This window comes from Lagenorhynchus albirostris, chromosome 2 (genome assembly GCF_949774975.1).
Source record: "Lagenorhynchus albirostris chromosome 2, mLagAlb1.1, whole genome shotgun sequence".
NCBI lineage: Eukaryota > Metazoa > Chordata > Mammalia > Artiodactyla > Delphinidae > Lagenorhynchus > Lagenorhynchus albirostris.
Window position 1 is genome coordinate 176,360,541 of NC_083096.1, and position 18,629 is coordinate 176,379,169.

At 43.4% G+C, this 18,629-nt stretch overlaps 1 protein-coding gene across 1 annotated transcript; it reads right to left on the bottom strand.

Annotated features, from left to right (window-relative positions):
- Nucleotides 1–1,455: 1,455 nt before the first annotated feature.
- On the bottom strand, nucleotides 1,456–16,938 carry LOC132515613 (PRAME family member 27-like). Its single transcript, XM_060141978.1, is given in 4 exon segments — nucleotides 1,456–1,567; nucleotides 14,079–14,234; nucleotides 15,647–16,219; nucleotides 16,652–16,938. Coding segments are annotated over 4 exon segments (1,128 nt in total).
- Nucleotides 16,939–18,629: the final 1,691 nt, after the last annotated feature.

Sequence of the window (18,629 nt, forward strand, 5' to 3'; positions counted from 1 at the left end):
TTTCCATGCCTCCCACCCCCGATTCCATACAGTGCCCAAACATTCTTGTATACCACCGGTTGCCAAGGCAAGGATTATTTGAAGGTTGTTCTCCATCTTGGTATCTTTCCTGAAGATTCTTTTCACCATACTTCTACCATGGGTATAAATGGCTTTTACATAAAATTGGGCTAAAGTAAATTGTACTCAATAGACTTTTAACTCCCAGGCCATCAAGCACCTTTACTAATGAGTTGCAGTATAGTGAGATCTGCAACAACAGTAATCATAACCATCTCTGTTTATTGAACACAAACTGGGTGAGCACTGGTGCTGACACTTTTTATCCACTAGTTCAGACATTAACCTTCACAGAAAATCTAGAGGTCACTGCTATCTCTCTGCATTTTTAACCTGGTGGATTGGGGTCTTACTCAGTAGAGGAATCTGCCCACTGCCATGCAGTGAATAACTGGTAGATTCCCTTTGTTGACGGGATCAGAAGGAACCAAGGAACCCTGAGCTGTCAAACAACCTAAATTTTGGAGAGGACTGACTGAGAGACTTCACTCGAATGTTAGTGGAAATGGGGAAAGTGCAGTGTCTCAGGTGGGGATGTTTCTATGGGTTTGCAGCTTCCATGAGATCCAAAAAGACCATTGTTTTATTTTATTTATTTATTTTTGAGGTACGCGGGCCTCTCACTGTTGTGGCCTCTCCTGTTGCGGAGCACAGGCTCTGGACGGGCTGGCGCTGAGCGGTCATGGCTCACGGGCCCAGCCGCTCCACGGTATGTGGGATCTTCCCGGACCGGGGCACGAACCCGCGTCCTCTGCATCAGCAGGCGGACTCTCAACCACTGCGCCACCAGGGAAGCCCAAGACCACTGTTTTAAAGTGGCAGGTTGTAACTAATTCTCTGAAGAAAACTCCAGGGATGAAATGGAAAGGTCCAAAGTGGGCAGACTCGAAGTTGAGCCTCTCTGGGATATTTGGGAATTTGCAGGGTACTGGGAAGGAGCTTTCTTGCCTGAGCAGTAATCAACTGTGGGAGCTGTGTCAAAGAAAACCAGAGACAGACACAGGTTTATACGGTAAAGGCGAATTTTATTCAGGATTATTGCAACAGAGGAAAAGTTACACCAGTATGGAACTGGTCTCCGTTCACAATACAATGAAGACATTTGGGAATTCACAACCAACAAGCAGGGGGTTTTGTGGCTGGAAAATTACTATGAGGAGACTTCAGATCTGGGGGAAATCTGGCTAAACCAGTGTAACAGGATTCCTACCGAATCCTGTGATCAGATACCAAGAGTGGGGAGTGAGGAATTTGGATCAGATATTATTGGAATAGCAGGTATCTAAGGTGCGGATTCTTCTAAAACTGACTAATCAGGGTTCTTCCTAAAGCTGGATTTTACAAGGATGTGCACAGATCGGCCTAGCAGAAGGTCAGGAGACTGACTTAGAGTTTTCAAGTGTACATGCCAGTTGAGGGGATCGTGTTGGAGCCATGGGTGCATTGTGCAAATCCTGATGTAGTGAAGAGCTTGGCCAACTTGAGAACAGGAAGAAAGCCACTGAGGCTGGGCAAAGAGGTGCAGGCAGTTCAGGAAGGATCCATCAGAAGATTTTCATGATCTTATTAATTCTTTCCCTACTGGTGAAGAAAGTTAGGGGAAGATTGTTTTATTCTTATATTGTTATTTATTCTGGTACACACAATCCAAGCACACCTGGTATGGTCTGAGTGGTGAGGGTTAGCACAGGGTGATACAGCCACCCTCTGTCTATTCCTTCTCAGTTGGTTCCTTTAAGTTTATACAGCTAAATCAACCCTAAGTGCAAATATTTGCTCTTCTCTTTTCCATTGTAAAAGCCTTGACTCTTCTTTTTTCAGTTTTCTTTTGGCATATTTTCCTAGAAGATTTTTTCCAGTTTTACTGAGATATGATTGACCTCTTTTTTGGTGTACAACATAATGATTTGATATATATATACACTGTGAAATTATCACCACAATAAATTTAGTTATCATCCATCACTTCACGTAGTTAAAATTTTTTCCTGTGGTGAGAACTTTAAAGATCTACTCTCCTAGCATTTTTTTTCAAGTACACAATACAGAATTGTTAACTTTTGTCACTGTGCTATACATTACATCCCTATGACACATTTATTTTATAACTAGAAGTTTGTACCTTTTGACCGCCTTTATTCATTTCCCCATAAATCTTTATTTGACTTGTTTCACTTAACATAATGCCCTAATGATCTGTCCATATTTGTTGAAAATGGCAGGATTTTCTTCTTTTTATGGTTTTAATCCTGAATAATATTCATATATATATATGAATATATATGTATTATATATATATTCACATTTTCTTCATCATTCATTGATGGACCCTTGGGTTGCTTCCCTTTCTTGACTATTGTAAATAATGCTGCAGAGAGCTTAGGGCTGCAGATGTCTTTTTGAGAAAGTGATGTCATTATCTTCAGATATATACCCAGAACTGAAATTGCTGGATCTTATGGTACCTCCATACTGTTTTCCACATTGTCTGCACATTCTTACATTCCCAGCACAGTGGCTACACAAGGGCTCCTTTTTCTTCACACCCTCACCATCACTCGTTATCTCTTGTCTTCTTGATAACAGCCATTCTAAAAGGTGTGAGGTGATATCTCCTTGTGGTTGTGATGTACATTTCCCGAGCATCTTTTCAAGTACCTGTTGGCCATCTGCATGTCTTCTTTGCCAGAATGAAGTCAGCAATGGGCAGTCCCCTGAAATTGGTAGAGTGTAGAGAAATACAGGATACAGGTCAACCAGAAGTGTGTTTTTTCTGTAGGATACGGCAAACCAGGTGGAGAACTTGGGGTCTGGGATGGGGGGTAGTTCCCCTGGAGGCCTCTCAACAGTGGGGCTCAAGAGACTCAGTTCCATCCCCTGGCTTCAAGCCAGCCCGGGAGTACCTGAACAGCTCATCTGTTCTGCCCTTTCATTATTGTGCTTTACCCTTGGAACACACACTACCTCCTGGGATGCCACCAAAAAAGCAAATCAACGAAAGTCGCAAGTGTCTTGGGAAGTAAATGCTGTCCCCTGAACTAATGAATAGAAGCACAAGACCTCATCTCTATAATTGGAATTTCCTCCCAAGCATCCCTGGTCCTCACTGTGCACGCTCACTGAGGCTGCCTCAGAACTCTTCTCATCCCTGTTCTCAGGACACAGTTCTTCAGATCTTGCAAAATCAGGCACATGGGGAGGGTTGCAAGGTTGTCCTCAGGGCTGTCTCAAATCCCCAAACTCCCATCCCCCATTCCTGTTACCATCACTGACCCTCTGTGTAATATTCTGATAAAGAAGGAGGTGACTCAGTCCAAGACACAGAAAGTTCCTTGATAACTGACCCGGACACAGTCCAGTGTCCTCTCCTGCACAGACATGGGTGCTGGTCTGATGGGAGGCCCTGGAGAAGAGCTATAGGCCCATCCTGAGGCCAACAGCATTCTTGTTCCAGCTCCATTTCCGTAACCCAGAGAGTAGGGCCATCCCAGAGGGGACTCAGTTAGACTTTCCTCTCTGTCTGACGCTCTTGGTCTTCTCCTAAGCTTTTGCTCTTCCAAGTCTTTTCCCAAATCTACTATCCTGTCCTCTCTCACCTTTCTTCCTCCAGGCCTCACCCCTTGTCCAGCAGTCTAGATGATCTTGCATCTCCAGCCACCAGGGGACACTGTGGGCCCAGAATTGGCTGCAGTGCAGGGTTCCAGGAGGGAGGCGAGAGAGATTGCATCACCTTGAACTAGGGGGCAGCCAGGGAGTGGAGGCTGGGGTGATGGGGGGAGACTGCCCAGGCAGGGGCTTGTTAGGGGACCCTGGAATTTTGTAAGTAGGGTTGTGACATAACCTGATGGGTGTTTCCCAGCCCCCCTGGTTGCTGTTGGTTAGTGTTCTGGGGGAGTTAACAAGGAAGCAGGGATGCCAGAAAGAGACCGTTGGTGGCTCCTGGCGGCAGATCCTGGCTTGCACTTTAGGTACCTTGGGGACAACTTCAGGGATACTTGGAGGCAGAATCAACAGCACTTCGCTCTTAGAGTGAAGGTGGGGCATGAGGGTAAAACAGGGATTGACGGACCTCCTAGAGCCTTGTGGTGACTTCTTAAAATTGGGAGGAATGGGGAAGGAGCAGGTATGAAAAAAAAGTAAAGAGTCTGCTGGGCCATGTTATTCTTCAGATGATTACATCATTTTATGAAAAAAGATGAAGTACAGAGTAACACCTGAAATATATATATATATATATATACACACATACATATATAATCATATATATTCTTATTCAAGAGCTATTTGCAAATGCCTCCCATGGACTTTATATTTATACATGGTGTTGCACTACTGTGGGGTGCAAAGGGGATTATAGGCCCTGCAGTTTCAAAGCCAGGCTCCTGAGTAAGGTCAATCTCTGGCCCAGAAAAACAAAGTCATGTGGTTTCTTTTCTGTTGTCTTCAGCGTCACTGTGGGTCAGGTCAGAATGCTATGCAGGACATTTTTGTCTCCATATTAGAGGCTGCAGTGTGGCACTCCAGAAGCCAAATGTGTCCTACAGACATGTTTTGGGACAATGTTTTAACAAATAAGATTTGTGGCCAGAGGTTAAAAATCAAGTTTTGTATCATAATTTACTCCCCAATATCCCTTGAAGAAAAAATCTTAAAAGAAAAATGTAGCATCACTGAACCCACATCCCTAAGGGGTATCACTGGGCACGAACTGCGAGGCAGCTTCCCTGATGTGGGGGCCCGTGCCCTCCAGGTCTCCATGGTCCCTGCCTGTAATCCTTCACTCACCCCCTGCCTGACCCTGGGTTCTGTGGAGTTTGTGTCTCATGTAGGAAGATGCCCAGGCAATTTGACCTGAGACTGGGAGAGAAGGAAACTGTTCACCTACTCCTGCAGTGGGAAAAGGGTAGGAAGACCCCAAAGTGGGATGTGGGGACCTGGGATACAGAAATTGCATGTGTCCAAGTTGTTCCTGCTCCAGTGACTATGGGAACCTTAGTTCAAGAAAAAAAAAAAAAAAAAGAAATCTAGCACAAAATCCAGATTCAGGAGTGTATCTGGAAACTCCAGTGAACTGGGGACCTCAGAGACGGTTTCTTTTCAGACAAAGAACCGGAGGCCCAGAGCATGAAATGTGTCAGCAAGAAATGTCTGACCAGAACTGGGACCTCGGAGTGAGCCCCACAGGGTTTGCAGGTCAACACGGCTATGCCTTCAAATTCATGGATGAATTATCTGAGCATTGGCACACCCGAGTTCACCAACAGCCCCTCAGACGTTTGCCAAGAAGAAATAGAAAATCGCTGGGGGCAGGGGGCAATCAGGTGTTGACTTATTTTCACATCTGCTCCCATGAGTTAGCGCCAAATCAGACAGACCCTGATCCTGAAGCCATAGCCACCTGCACATTGGTGTCAAATTGGCCACCAGGGGGCTTGTGCCAGCCAATGGGCTGAACTCTAGGGGGTCATCCAGGCTTGGCTCCTAAGGTGCCGGGCTCCACAGTCAAACCAGCACATCTTGGCAGAGGGACCAGCTGGCAGGTTACTGGACGCTGCTGCAGAGCCGGGCCATTCCCTGGGGCCTGGCTATTTATGCCTGTGGTCTTTGAATGTCAAGAAACAGCTGCTGCCATTTTTGGAGGATTTATTCGGCAACAAGTTCTGGGCTCAGTGTTTGTATCTGAGTTAGAGATCATCATGGTACCCATTCAATAGCGGAAGACATAGATTCAGAGAAGGACAGAAACTTCTTCAAGGACACACAAGAGTAAGTGTTAAAACTGGAATTCTGGGGCTTCCCTGGTGGCGCAGTGGTTGAGAGTCCTCCTGCCGATGCAGGGGACACGGGTTCGAGCCCGGTCTGGGAAGATCCCACATACCGCGGAGCAATTAGGCCCGTGAGCCACAACTACTGAGCCTGCGCGTCTGGAGCCTGTGCTCCGCAACAAGAGAGGCCGCGATAATGAGACGCCCGCGCACCGCGATGAAGAGTGGCCCCCGCTTGCCGCAACTAGAGAAAGCCCTCGCACAGAAACGAAGACCCAACACAGCCAAAAATAAATAAATAAATTAATTTTAAAATAGTATGGAAAACAAAACTTTTCTTTCATGTACATTTACATGTACAAATATATAGACTACAATTGCTATTTCTTCCATATCAACTTATCTACGTTATTGGTAGCCAGAAAATGTTGATTTTGCACAAATCTGCATTTCAGTGAAAAGTATCATTTGGCTATAAACTGATGTTAAAGATTTCCACACATCATGCAGTTCAGGCTTTGTGTTCAGCTATACTACCACAGTGTGAGAGACACAGTACCTGCCCTTTATGGGACAATCTCTAACAGGTGAGATTGTCAAGGTAAATAATTGTAATACGCACCCTAATCATACAATCCAGCAATCTCACTCCCTGGTAGCTACCCAAATGAGTTTAAACCTTATGTCCACAACAAATGTGCACACAGATGCTTATAACAGCTTTATTGATAATTGCCAAAACTTGGAAGCAGCTAAGATGTCCTTCAGTAGGTAAATGAATAAATAAACTGCACTATATTCAGACAATGGTATGTTATCAAACCATGAAAATACTTGGAGGAACCTTAAATTTGTATTAATAATTCAAAGAAGCCTATCAGAAAAGGCTACATATTGTATGATTCCAACTATGTAACATTGTGGAAAAGACCAGTCTCTGGGGACAGCAAAACAGATCAGTGGTTGCCAGGGAATGGGGGAGAGGGAGAGATGAAAAAGAGCAAATAGGACTTTTATGGCAGTGAAATTTCTCTCTATGATATGATAATGATGGATATATCTCATTATATGGTTGCCAAAACCCATAGAAACTACACCACTAAGAGTGGACTTTGGCTGATAATGATGTGTCAATGTAGGTTCATCAATGTAACAAATGTACCAACCTGGTGAGGGAAGTTTATAGTCCTGAAGGCTGTACATGTGGTGGGGTAGCAGTTAAATGGGAACTCTTTGTACTTTCTGCTCATTTTCAAGATGAACCTAAAACTCCCCCAAGAAATAAAGTCTACTGTAAAAAAATATAATTGTAAACTTTCCAGCCCTAAAATTTTATTATTCTAAATTTTTTTAAAGAAGAAACCATTCTTGTTCATTAATGTTTAAAATCAGTTTTAAAGTCTCATTTGTTTAGAGGCTCCAAATCAAGTTAAACTTTTCCTAGAAGTAAACATTCATTCTTTAAAAGTACTAAATTTACATTATAATTTTTTTCTTAACATTTTTATTGGAGTATAATTGCTTTACAATGATGTGTTAGTTTCTGCATGTATCCAAGTTTTTGTATTCACTTTGTTGTATAATAAAGTGAATCAGCTATACATACACATATATCCCCATATCTCCTCCCTCTTGCGTCTCCCTCCCACCCTCCCTATACCACCCCTCTAGGTGGTCACAAAGCACTGAGCTGATCTCCCTGTGCTATGTGGCTTCTTCCCACTAGCTATCTATTTTACATTTGGTAGTGTATATATATATGTCCATATGTACACTACCACTCTCTCACTTTGTCCCAGCTTACCCTTCCCCATCCCCATGTCCTCAAGTCCATTCTCTAGTAGGTCTGTGTCTTTATACCTGTCTTGCCCCTAGACTCTTCATGACCCTTTTTTTTCTTTTTTCTTTTAGATTCCATGTATATATTTTAGCATGTGGTATTTGTTTTTTCTCTTTCTGACTTCACTCTGTATGACAAACTCTAGGTCCAACCACCTCACTACAAATAACTCAATTTCATTTCTTTTTATGGCTGAGTAATATTCCATTGTGTATGTGTGCTGCATCTTCTTTATCCATTCATCTGTCAATGGACACTTAGATTGCTTCCATGTCCTGGCTATTGTAAATAGAGCTGCAATGAACATTGTGGTACATGACTCTTTGAATTATGGTTTGTTCAGAGTATACGCCCAGTAGTGGGGTTGCTGGGTCATTTGGTAGTTCTATTTCTATTTTTTTAAGGAACCACCATACTGTTCTCCACAGTGGCTGTAACCGTTAACATTCCCACCAACAGTGCAAGAGGGTTCCCTTTTCTCCACACCCTCTCCAGCATTTATTGCTTGTAGATTTTTTATGATGGCCGTTCTGACCAGTGTGATATGATATCACATTGTCATTTTGATTTGCATTTCTCTAATGATTAATGATGTTGAGCATTCTTTCATGTGTTTGTTGGCAATCTGTATATCTTCTTTGGAGAAATGCCTGTTTAGGTCTTCTGCCCATTTTTGGATTGGGTTGTTTGTTTTTTTGATATTGAGCTGCATGAGTTGCTTGTAAATTTTGGATGTTAATCTTTTGTCAGTTGCTTCATTTGCAAATACTTTCTCCCATTCTGAGGGTTGCCTTTTTGTCTTGTTTATGGTTTCCTTTGCTGTGTAAAGCTTTAAGTTTCATTAGGTCCCATTTGTTTATTGTTTTTAGTTTTTTGTGGGTTTTTTGCAGTATGCGGGCCTCTCACTGTTGTGGCCTCTCCCGTTGTGGAGCACAGGCTCCAGACGCACAGACTCAGCGGCCATGGCTCACGGGCCCAGCCGCTCCGCGGCATGTGGGATCTTCCCGGACCGGAGCACAAACGTGTGTCCCCTGCATCGGCAGGCAGACTCTCAACCACTGCGCCACCAGGGAAGCCCCCCATTTGTTTATTTTTGTTTTTATTTCCATTTCTCTAGGAGCTGGATCAAAAAGGATCTTGCTGTGATTTATGTCATAGAGTGTTCTGTCTATGTTTTCTCTAAGAGTTTGATAGTGTCTGGCCTTACATTTAGGTCTTTAATCCATTTTGAGTTTATTATTGTGTATTGTCTTAGGTAGTGTTTTAATTTCATTCTTTTACATGAAGCTGTCCAGTTTTCCCAGCACTACATATTGAAGAGGCTATCTTTTCTCCACTGTATATTTTTGCCTCCTTTATCAGGACACATATTAATCAAACTATCAAAAATTAAATACAAAGAAAAAATATCAAAAGCAGCAAGGGAAAAAAAACAAAGAATATACAAGGGAATCCCCATAAGGTTAACAGCTGATCTTTCAGCCGAAACTCTGCAAGCCAGAAGGGAGTGGCAGGACATATTTAAAGTAATGAAAGGGAAAAACCTACAACCAAGATTACTCTACCCAGCAAGGATCTCATTCAGATTTGATGGAGAAATTAAAACCTTTACAGACAAGCAAAAGCTAAGAGGATTCAGCACAACCAAACCAGCTTTACAACAAATGCTAAAGGAACTTCTCTAGGCAGGAAACACCAGAGAAGGGAAAGACCCACAATAACAAACCTAAAACAATTAAGAAAATGGTCATAGGAACATACATATCAATAATTACCTTAAATGTAAATGGATTAAATGCTCCAACCAAAAGAGTAGACAGGCTGAATGGATACAAAAACAAGACCCGTATATATGCTCTCTACAAAAGACCCACTTCAGACCAAGGGACACATACAGACTGAAAGTGAAGGGATGGAAAAAGCTATTCCATGCAAATGGAAATCAAGAGAAAGATGGAGTAGCAATTCTCATATCAGACAAAATAGACTTTAAAACAAAAGCTATTACAAGAGACAAAGAAGGACACTACATAATGATCAAGGGATCAATCCAAGAAGAAGATATAACAATTGTAAATATTTATGTACCCAACATAGGAGCACCTCAATACATAAGGCAAATGCTAACAGCCATAAAAGGGGAAATTGACAGTAACACAATAATAGTAGGGGACTTTAACACCCCACTAAGATCAGGAACAAGACAATGTTGCCCACTCTCACCACTATTATTCAACATAGTTTTGGAAGTTTTAGTCACAGCAATCAGAGAAGAAAAAGAAATGAAAGGAATCCAAATTGGAAAAGAAGGAGTAAAGCTGTCACTGTTTGCAGATGGCATGATACTATACATAGAGAATCCTAAAGATGTTACCAGAAAACTACTAGAGCTAATCAATGAATTTTGTAAAGTAGCAGGATACAAAATTAATGTACATAAATCTCTTGTATTCCTATACACTAATGATGAAAAATCTGAAAGTGCAATTAAGAAAACACTCTCATCTACCACTGCAACAAAAAGAATAAAATACCTAGGCATAAACCTACCTAAGGAGACAAGACCTGTATGCAGAAAATTATAAGACACTGTTGAAAGAAATTAAAGATGATACAAATAGATGGAGAGATATACCATGGTCTTGGATTGGAAGAATCAACATTGTGAAAATGACTCTACTACCCAAAGCAATCTACAGACTTAATGTAATCCCTATGAAACTACCACTGGCATTTTTCACAGAACTAGAACAAAAAATTTCACAATTTGTATGGAAACACAAAAGACCTCGAATAGCCAAAGCAATCTTGAGAAAGAAAAACGGAGCTGGAGGAATCAGGTTCCCTGACTTCAGACTATACTACAAAGCTACAGTAATCAAGACAGTATGGTACTGTCACAAAAACAGAAACATAGATCAATGGAACAGGATAGAAAGCCCAGAGATAAACCCATGCACATATGGTCACCTTATCTTTGATAAAGGATACTTTATAATTTTTAAGGAACCTTTATAACTTTATTATTTATAGAAATCACAGTGTAATTATTTACTCAACTAGCATTTACGTAATATAAGATTGATAGGGACAGAGTAAAGGGACAAAGTAGGTAATTAAATAGTTAATCCCACTAGGGGATTAAGTAAAAAAAATATATGGGGAACCCCTGTAAGTTAATGATCACTTAAGAAAACAGGTTTGCTTGACCACAAAACCAAGCAGGCATGCTTAGCAACAGAACCACGTGACAGAAACATGAGCCATGCCCCCAAACAATAAAAAAATGGTGGCATGAGACCCACATCCTGCCCAGTGAGCTCAGTAAGTTAATGGCCCCTAGGACATGCTCTCTACCCACATGAAAAACAATAATTTATGGAAAGGTGGCATTTCAAAGTGAAAGACCCTCATTGTACTGAGACCTAAAATAATTTTTCCATAGTACCATGACAGTCCAGGCTTGACCTTGTAGGAACAAGAAAACTCCCCTGTCCAACCTGGAGGAGGAGCTGATGATGGAGGCATGACATCTACTCAAGAATGAAGAAGAAGGTCGTCTTTTCTTCCTCCCCACTTTTCCTTTGATTATTAAACTGTAGCCCACTAAGTTCTCCAGGGCAGCATCCTGTTGCCCACCCACTTATAAGCCTCATAAGCATCCTATTCTAATAAATCACTTCTTATCTATCACTTTGCCTCTCACTGAATTCTTTCTGCATGGAGGACATAATGGACCCGAGCTCTTCAGAGCCCCCCAAAATGCCACACAGCGGTTTCAAGATTTTTTTAAAATACTGAATTATATAGTTCTGCTTGCAAAACTAATTTATATCCTCTGGTCTGGTCTACCAGTAGGTGCCTAAAAGCTCTGAGGCTCAGAATGTCTACCTAATAATCAGTAGAGATGAATCCAGTCTCTTCTCTGTCCCCCTCTCTGCACTGGCTGCTGAAGCACCCTGGGTGAATCAGGATTCTTTGGTGCCACAGGTATAAGCTGAGTCCCACTTCACACCCTGGATTCTGCTCTCCCTGAGGTTGTCAGGAATAGAGGGTAAACTAGAGGATGAAGATAGTGGGTGTGTCCACCAGGAGGAAAAAACAAGAGAAACACCCTGCTGCTGAACTCTTACTGCATGTCAGGTCCTATGCCAGGCCACCAACTAACATTGTCTCATCGATTTGTACTGAAATCCTGTAACTTGAGTGTGCTCCATTATCTTCATGTTATGGGGAAAATGAGGCCTTTGCCTAAAGTCCTCCCACCCTTATATCCTATTCCTCCCCCGAGGCAATAACACCAGTTTTTTATTTTGTAACGAGGAGTCTTCATTTTGGTGCCTTTGGTTTAGGGCGACTGTGATGGTTAATTTTGAGTCACCTTGGTGAAGGAATGCCCAGATATCTGGTAAAACAATAATTCTGGGTGTGTCTGGGAGGGTGTTTCTGGAAGAGATTAGCATTTTAATCCATAGACTGAGGGAAGAGATCAGCCTTCACCAATGTAGGTGGGCATAATCCTATACTTTGGGGGCCTGAATGGAACAAGAAATCCAATTCTCACCTTCTCTCTCTTCTTGCCCATGAACATTGAAGCTTGTGGCTCTAGAGCCTTCATACTCTGAACTTACACCAGGGGTCCTCTGGTTCTCAGGCCTTCAGCCTCAGACTTGGAATAACACTGTCAGTTCCACCATTTTTCAGCCTTAAACTTTGGTCTGAGTTATACCATCAGCTTTGCTGTTTGTCTAGCTTACAGACAGCAGACTGTGGGACTTCTCAGCCTCTGGAACTACGTAAGCCCATTCCCATAATAACTCCCTTTAATACATAACTATATATACAGCTGACACTGGAAACATGGGTTTGAACTGCTTGGGTCCACTTACATGAAGATATTTTTCAATAGTAAATATAGCACTAAACCATCTGAAGTTGGTTGAATCCAAGGACATGAAACTGATGGTGGAGACAGCAGACTATGAGTTGTATGAGGTACATAACAGGTATTTGATATATATCTTGATATGCTGATGTCAAAACATTCTATGCCAGTTTTCCATAACAGGGAGAGTCAGGAGGTATTAAGGGAATATAGTCAATCTCTAACTGACATGAACTAGTCCCCCCAGATGGTATAATTTTTTTTTTTAGAAGATGTTGGGGGTAGGAGTTTATTAATTCATTTATTTATTTTTGCTGTGTTGGGTCTTCGTTTCTGTGCGAGGGTTTTCTCTAGTTGTGGCAAGCAGGGGCCACTCTTCATCGCGGTGTGCGGGCCTCTCATTATCGTGGCCTCTCTTGCTGCGGAGCACAGGCTCCAGACGCGCAGGCTCAGTAGTTGTGGCTCACGGGCCTAGTTGCTCCGCATTAGCAGGTAGATTCTCAACCACTGCGCCACCAGGGAAGCCCAAATGGTATAATTTTTAACACACTATAAAAATACTAAAAACATGTTACATGCCTACATGGTTTTAAATTTTTGCTAAAAGGAATTTGGATGTCTATACTGACCACAACTAGATTAATTCAAGAAGGACCACTACCCACCCATGACAGGCATGGGTTGGTGAGGACCAGAGGCTCAGCTTAGCTGTATAGATACACCTTCCAGAACCATGGGCATTGCCTTGCGTAGTGAAGCTTTTTCCCAGCACACACAAAGACCAGAAACTGAGACTAAAGAACCCACCAGGAGAACCGTGAGGACTGCTCATGTCCAGGATCACGGCCTGAGCCAGAAGTGAGGACCCTGCCAAGAACTCTTCACGCTATTGGCTCATTGGCCACTTAGTATGTTCCCCTTGTTGTGTTTATTAACCCACTGAACAGCCACAGAAATAAGCAATGCAGTAAGAGATGCCCCAGATAGAATAAAGAATTTGCAGGAAGGGTAAGGTTTCAGATTATAGACAACTCAGTGCCTTTTTTTTTTTTTAACCAGTAACTGAAGATGACTGAGGTATAAACTGCAAAAACAGAATAATACATCATGGGGAGCAGCAGTCGGTTTACACTGGGGGTCTCTTTATTTCTGACCATTTATTTACAGCCATCCACCCAGGGATAACTCCAACATGTGTATCTCAAGCCTGAACTTCCTTCCAGAAATTTAGATCAATATTTCAGACTCTATAAACACATATTCCTGAATGTCCCATCAACTACCTGAGTCAAGATTTCCCCCTGCAATCCTGCACCCTTGCTGGATCACCTTTCCTTTCCCCATTCACATTGATCAGATGTTGGAAACCATGGGTCAGTTTTCCCTTCAGGATGCAGCTTTGCCTAGATTTCACAGTCCAGGTGCTCAGAAGAAAGTTTTTGATAGAGAACTAGGCAGAATACCAACTAGGCAGGGGTATTGTAGCTGTATACAACAGGCTCGGGATGATAGAATGTGTTTTCTCCACAGGGGCTAAAGTTGGCTAAAGTTGGTCAGAGTGACGCCACTCAGATCCAGGCCTTTTAGCTGACTGATGCTCGGGCACTGGGACAGATGGAGCAAGTCTGAATCTGTAAACAGGCAGTTGGTTATTGAGAGGTTGTCCAAGGGGGTCTTCAGGCAGCTGGAGAGAAACCAATGAATTAGGTCTTGAAAACTGGAGTGACAGGTGAACTCCAGGTGAGAGAAAAGCCCAAGGTCAAGGTTGTTCTGACCATCAGATAAAGGTCAATACCCAGAATACCCAATCTTATTTTAGCCTGAGTCCTTTCATCTTCCTTGTGTGACTGGGTCAAGTTCACAGGATCTTGAAAGCTCTCTTTCCTCATCTGTCAAGCAGAATAAAATTTACTCTACTTCCTTATAAGGATGAATGAAGATTATGGCATGGACTAAAACATGCTCAGAGGAGAGTCTTACACAGAGTTTCAATCAAGTGGCACCACTGAATTTTAATATTGGGAGACACGAAAAAAAATGCTTTCAACTCAGGTTCCTTCAGTCCATGCTTGGGCCCCTAGCACCTATATCTCAGGCCAAGTGACAGTCCTGGGTGATAAGCATAGAAAACCAACCTGTACAAGTTCCCAAATCATCAACTGTGATTTTCCAGTCTACAGGGGCTCACTTACACCCCTGCATCACCTGCAAATCACCTACCCCCCCCTTTTTTTTTTTGCGGTACGCGGACCTCTCACTGTTGTGGCCTCTCGTGTTGCGGAGCACAGGCTCCGGACGGGCAGGCTCAGCGGCCATGGCTCACAGGCCCAGCCGCTCCGCAGTATGTGGGATCTTCCCGGACCGGGGCACGAACCCGTGTCCCCTGCATCGGCAGGTGGACTCTCAACCACTGCGCCACCAGGGAAGCCCATCTACACCCTTTTATAATCCTTTTGGCTCTAGCTCCTTAACCATCCTCTCCAGAATCATGCATTTCCCATATGTTAATTACCTTATCTGGAGCACAACACAACTTTTGCTGAAATGAATTTGAGACAGGCTCACTGTGGTCACTAAACGGGTGAGCACAGAGCTTCTCTTTAAAAATGTTCAGGTCAGCTTACATATTTTACTAGGTCATCTGATTAAAGACAGATATCTCTTCTTAAGGCAGAAATCACAAAATCTCCATTGATAGATCTGAATGGTCTAATCTGTACCATGGTGTCCTTTTCCAGAGCCTCTCTGCCAGTTTAGCCCTCTACCTTGATTTGTGTGGTTATGTTATACCACACTTCAAGATAGAGCAGCTGGGGCTTCCCTGGTGGCGCAGTGGTTGAGAGTCCACCTGCCGATGCAGGGGAAGTGGGTTCGTGCCCTGGTCCGGGAAGATCCCACATGCCGCGGAGCGGCTGCACCCGTGAGCCATGGCCGCTGAGCCTGCGCGTCCGGAGCCTGTGCTCCACAACGGGAGAGGCCACAACAGTGAGAGGCCCGCATACCGCAAAAAAAAAAAAAAAGATAGAGCAGCAAAGGAGACAATGCATTCACATTCTATTGTGTTTATTGTTATTCAGCCAGTGTGGCCACACTTACCTGAGCATTTGGTCCAGACAGTCTTCAAGGAAGGAGGGAGATTCCATACGGAGATCCCGGAGGTGGTACAGCCTGAGGAACTGAGAGGTAAATTGGAAAACATGCTGCTGCTGCTGCTCCTCAAAGGCAGACAAGTAGACATGGGAGAAAAGGAGTCTCTGCACGTTACTCATCTGGCCCAGGAGAGGAGCAAACACGGCCAGGGTGGACAGATGCCAGGTGCTATTCATTTGCACCTCCTGGATACAGTCCAGCTGCACCCTACTCAGGACTTCCTTGATGTTTTCTGTGGGCATTGTAATGATCCTCAGCTTCTTACAGCACAGGTGTATGGAACCTTTTCTCTGCTCCACCCACCGGAGAAGGTAGATGAGGAATTCATCCAGGTTACTTTCCTTGAGGTGAAGTTCTACAAACACCTCCAACAGAGCTAACGGCTGCTTTGTTCTTGACCTGTCCTCAGCCAATTGTGCTATCAGTGAGTTTGAGTGCACATGGTAACTGGCTCCAGACCACATGCCCCAGAAATACTGCCCAGTGTGCCTTAAATCCAGCACCCGCAGCCTGCACCTCCTGTGGGGAAACAGCAGATTGGCAGCGATGGTTTAAGAGCCACACATAATGAAACCACAGTCTCAGCATTTAGGCAGCACTCGTTTCCCACCTGAGCTTTTACTTCTCATCCCTGACATCACCTGCTGCCTTGCCCTCTTCTTCCCTCTCCGCCTCACCTTCCTCCATCTTGTTTCCCCTTCCATCCTTCCTGGTTCTCCACTTCTAGTACCTTAAGCATCACTAGAAAGATGTGGGGTCATGTTCCTTCAGGTGCCCTTTCATCTTAGGTACTCCTACATTTCTGGAACTCAGCAATGGCCAAGGCCTCTGAGCCTCTTCATTTGGCATCATCAGAAGCCTCTAGTCCATCAACCGGCCATCCACTCTTATGACACCAGCTGCCTCTCAAGGATGTCTAGGACTCTACCAGGATACCTGGATCAGACTCACCTGGGGAGATCCTGCTGGGCAACTAGGACATCAATACCGTCCAACACTGCTTGTAAGGTCCCCCGGTGAGGCGTCTGCATCAGACCCCCCAGAGGCAGGCGGACAAAGGTCCAGGCTTGCACCATGGCCTTCAGGGCCTCACTGTGTCTCCCATAGAAGGCCAAAATGAACAGTGGTGGGAAGAGCTCGGTGGGCAGATACTCCACAATGGAGATGACCGAGGTCTCATCCCTCAGCAGACCCGTTGCTGCTAGGTCCAGGAGTCTGGGTGGGTTCCAGACACTCATGCTGACTCTGCTCCAGAAGGAATCCTGTGAATATTTGCAGGGAGTAAGTCATCCTTCTCAAGCCAAGCATGAGCAGACCTTCACGTGTCTCCTTACCCTTCAGAGGAACCAATTCAGGGCCAAAGTCACTGCTCCAGCAGCAGTGGAAGAGCCTCTGTTTATCCGAATTCCACCCTGGGCTCTGTTGACACAAAGTCATAGCTCTGCCCCTTCTGGCACCATAAGAAGAGTCTCACAAGTACCATGGAGATGGAAATATCAACCAGTAGCCTATCCATTTCCATCCATTTCTTTGCTTATTTATGTCTTGCTGGGAGGTGGGAATCATGAGCCTGAAAGCTGACCCTAATCTTTTTTGGGGGCAAACTCTCAGACCATCACTTAATGTCCTAAGACTATGGGAATAGGAGAGCTCTGTGGACCAACACAGCCTCCATCTTCAGTTCCCACAGTTAACCTGGTTGGGAAAGATTAAGGAGATACCCTTAATATGAGTGTCATTTGTGCACAAACGAAATATTTTAAATGTCAAGAAATAAAATTCCAAATAGATAGATGTTTTTCATTGAAAAATAAATCTTGTTGGTTAAGATATTTTAAAATGATATACATCAAAGTGCAGATCAAAATGTTTGGTATTAAGGCAAAGCTACACTTAGAGGCAAAACAAAAACCTTTAATCCATTCATTGAAAAGGAAGAAAAAGGAAAATCTCCCTGCCATCCTTAGCTGCATGTCATCATTCAAGACCAGATTACCATAGATGAGATTTGGGTGTCCTTAACTGAGATTGTTAACTTACCAGCTCTGATGTGATTGGCAGGGTATTCAGACCTCAGTTCTGTTGGAGAGCCCAGGCAGTGACACCAGAGCAAGAAAATTCTGCATCTCTTCTTTGGTACCTGAGGCTTTTGTAGAACTTTCTAATCACATCATCCCCCTTTTCAACTACTATCTTCCAATCAGAAAGTTATACATAATTAGATTCTAGACTGTCCATCAGGTTAATCCTGATTGGATCTTTGTCTTTCTTCAGATGAGTTGACTGAATCAGATATTCATTCAAGAAAGAGAAAGAATGGGGGGTGGGGGCGGCAAGAGAGTCAAGGAATCATTCCTGATTCACTCCACAAACACTGAGTTTTACTAATATGGACAGTTGTAGCTCTGGGTGTGAGACAGGAAGGGTTTAATCTCTTCCTGAATGAGAATAATAATACCAAAAGCATTATTGTTGGGGGATCTTCAGCCAGATCAAAGTAATCAAAATGTCCCAGAATTTTTAAAACTTTCTAAAAACAGTGGTTTCTTTCCCCGCAAAGCCCCAATATAAAGAAGTCCTAAGGAGGAGATATGGGGATATATGTATATGTATAGCTGATTCACTTTGTTATAAAGCAGAAACTAACACACAATTTTAAAGCAATTATACTCCAATAAAAATGTTAAAAAAAAAAGTCCTTGTGTCAACTTGCCATTTAAGTGTTATGTGGATAACGTACCAGATCATGAAATGATTCAAGGAGCAAGAGAAATGCAACTGGGGATGTGTTGGTCCTCCAGGCTTAAGTCATGGCTTCTCTGATGGTGGTCAGGTAATAATCACAATGAGAAGTAAGGGTGGGGGCTGAGGAGTATGCAGCTGAGTATACATTAAGTGACCCTGTGAATGACCCAAACAGTGTAAAATA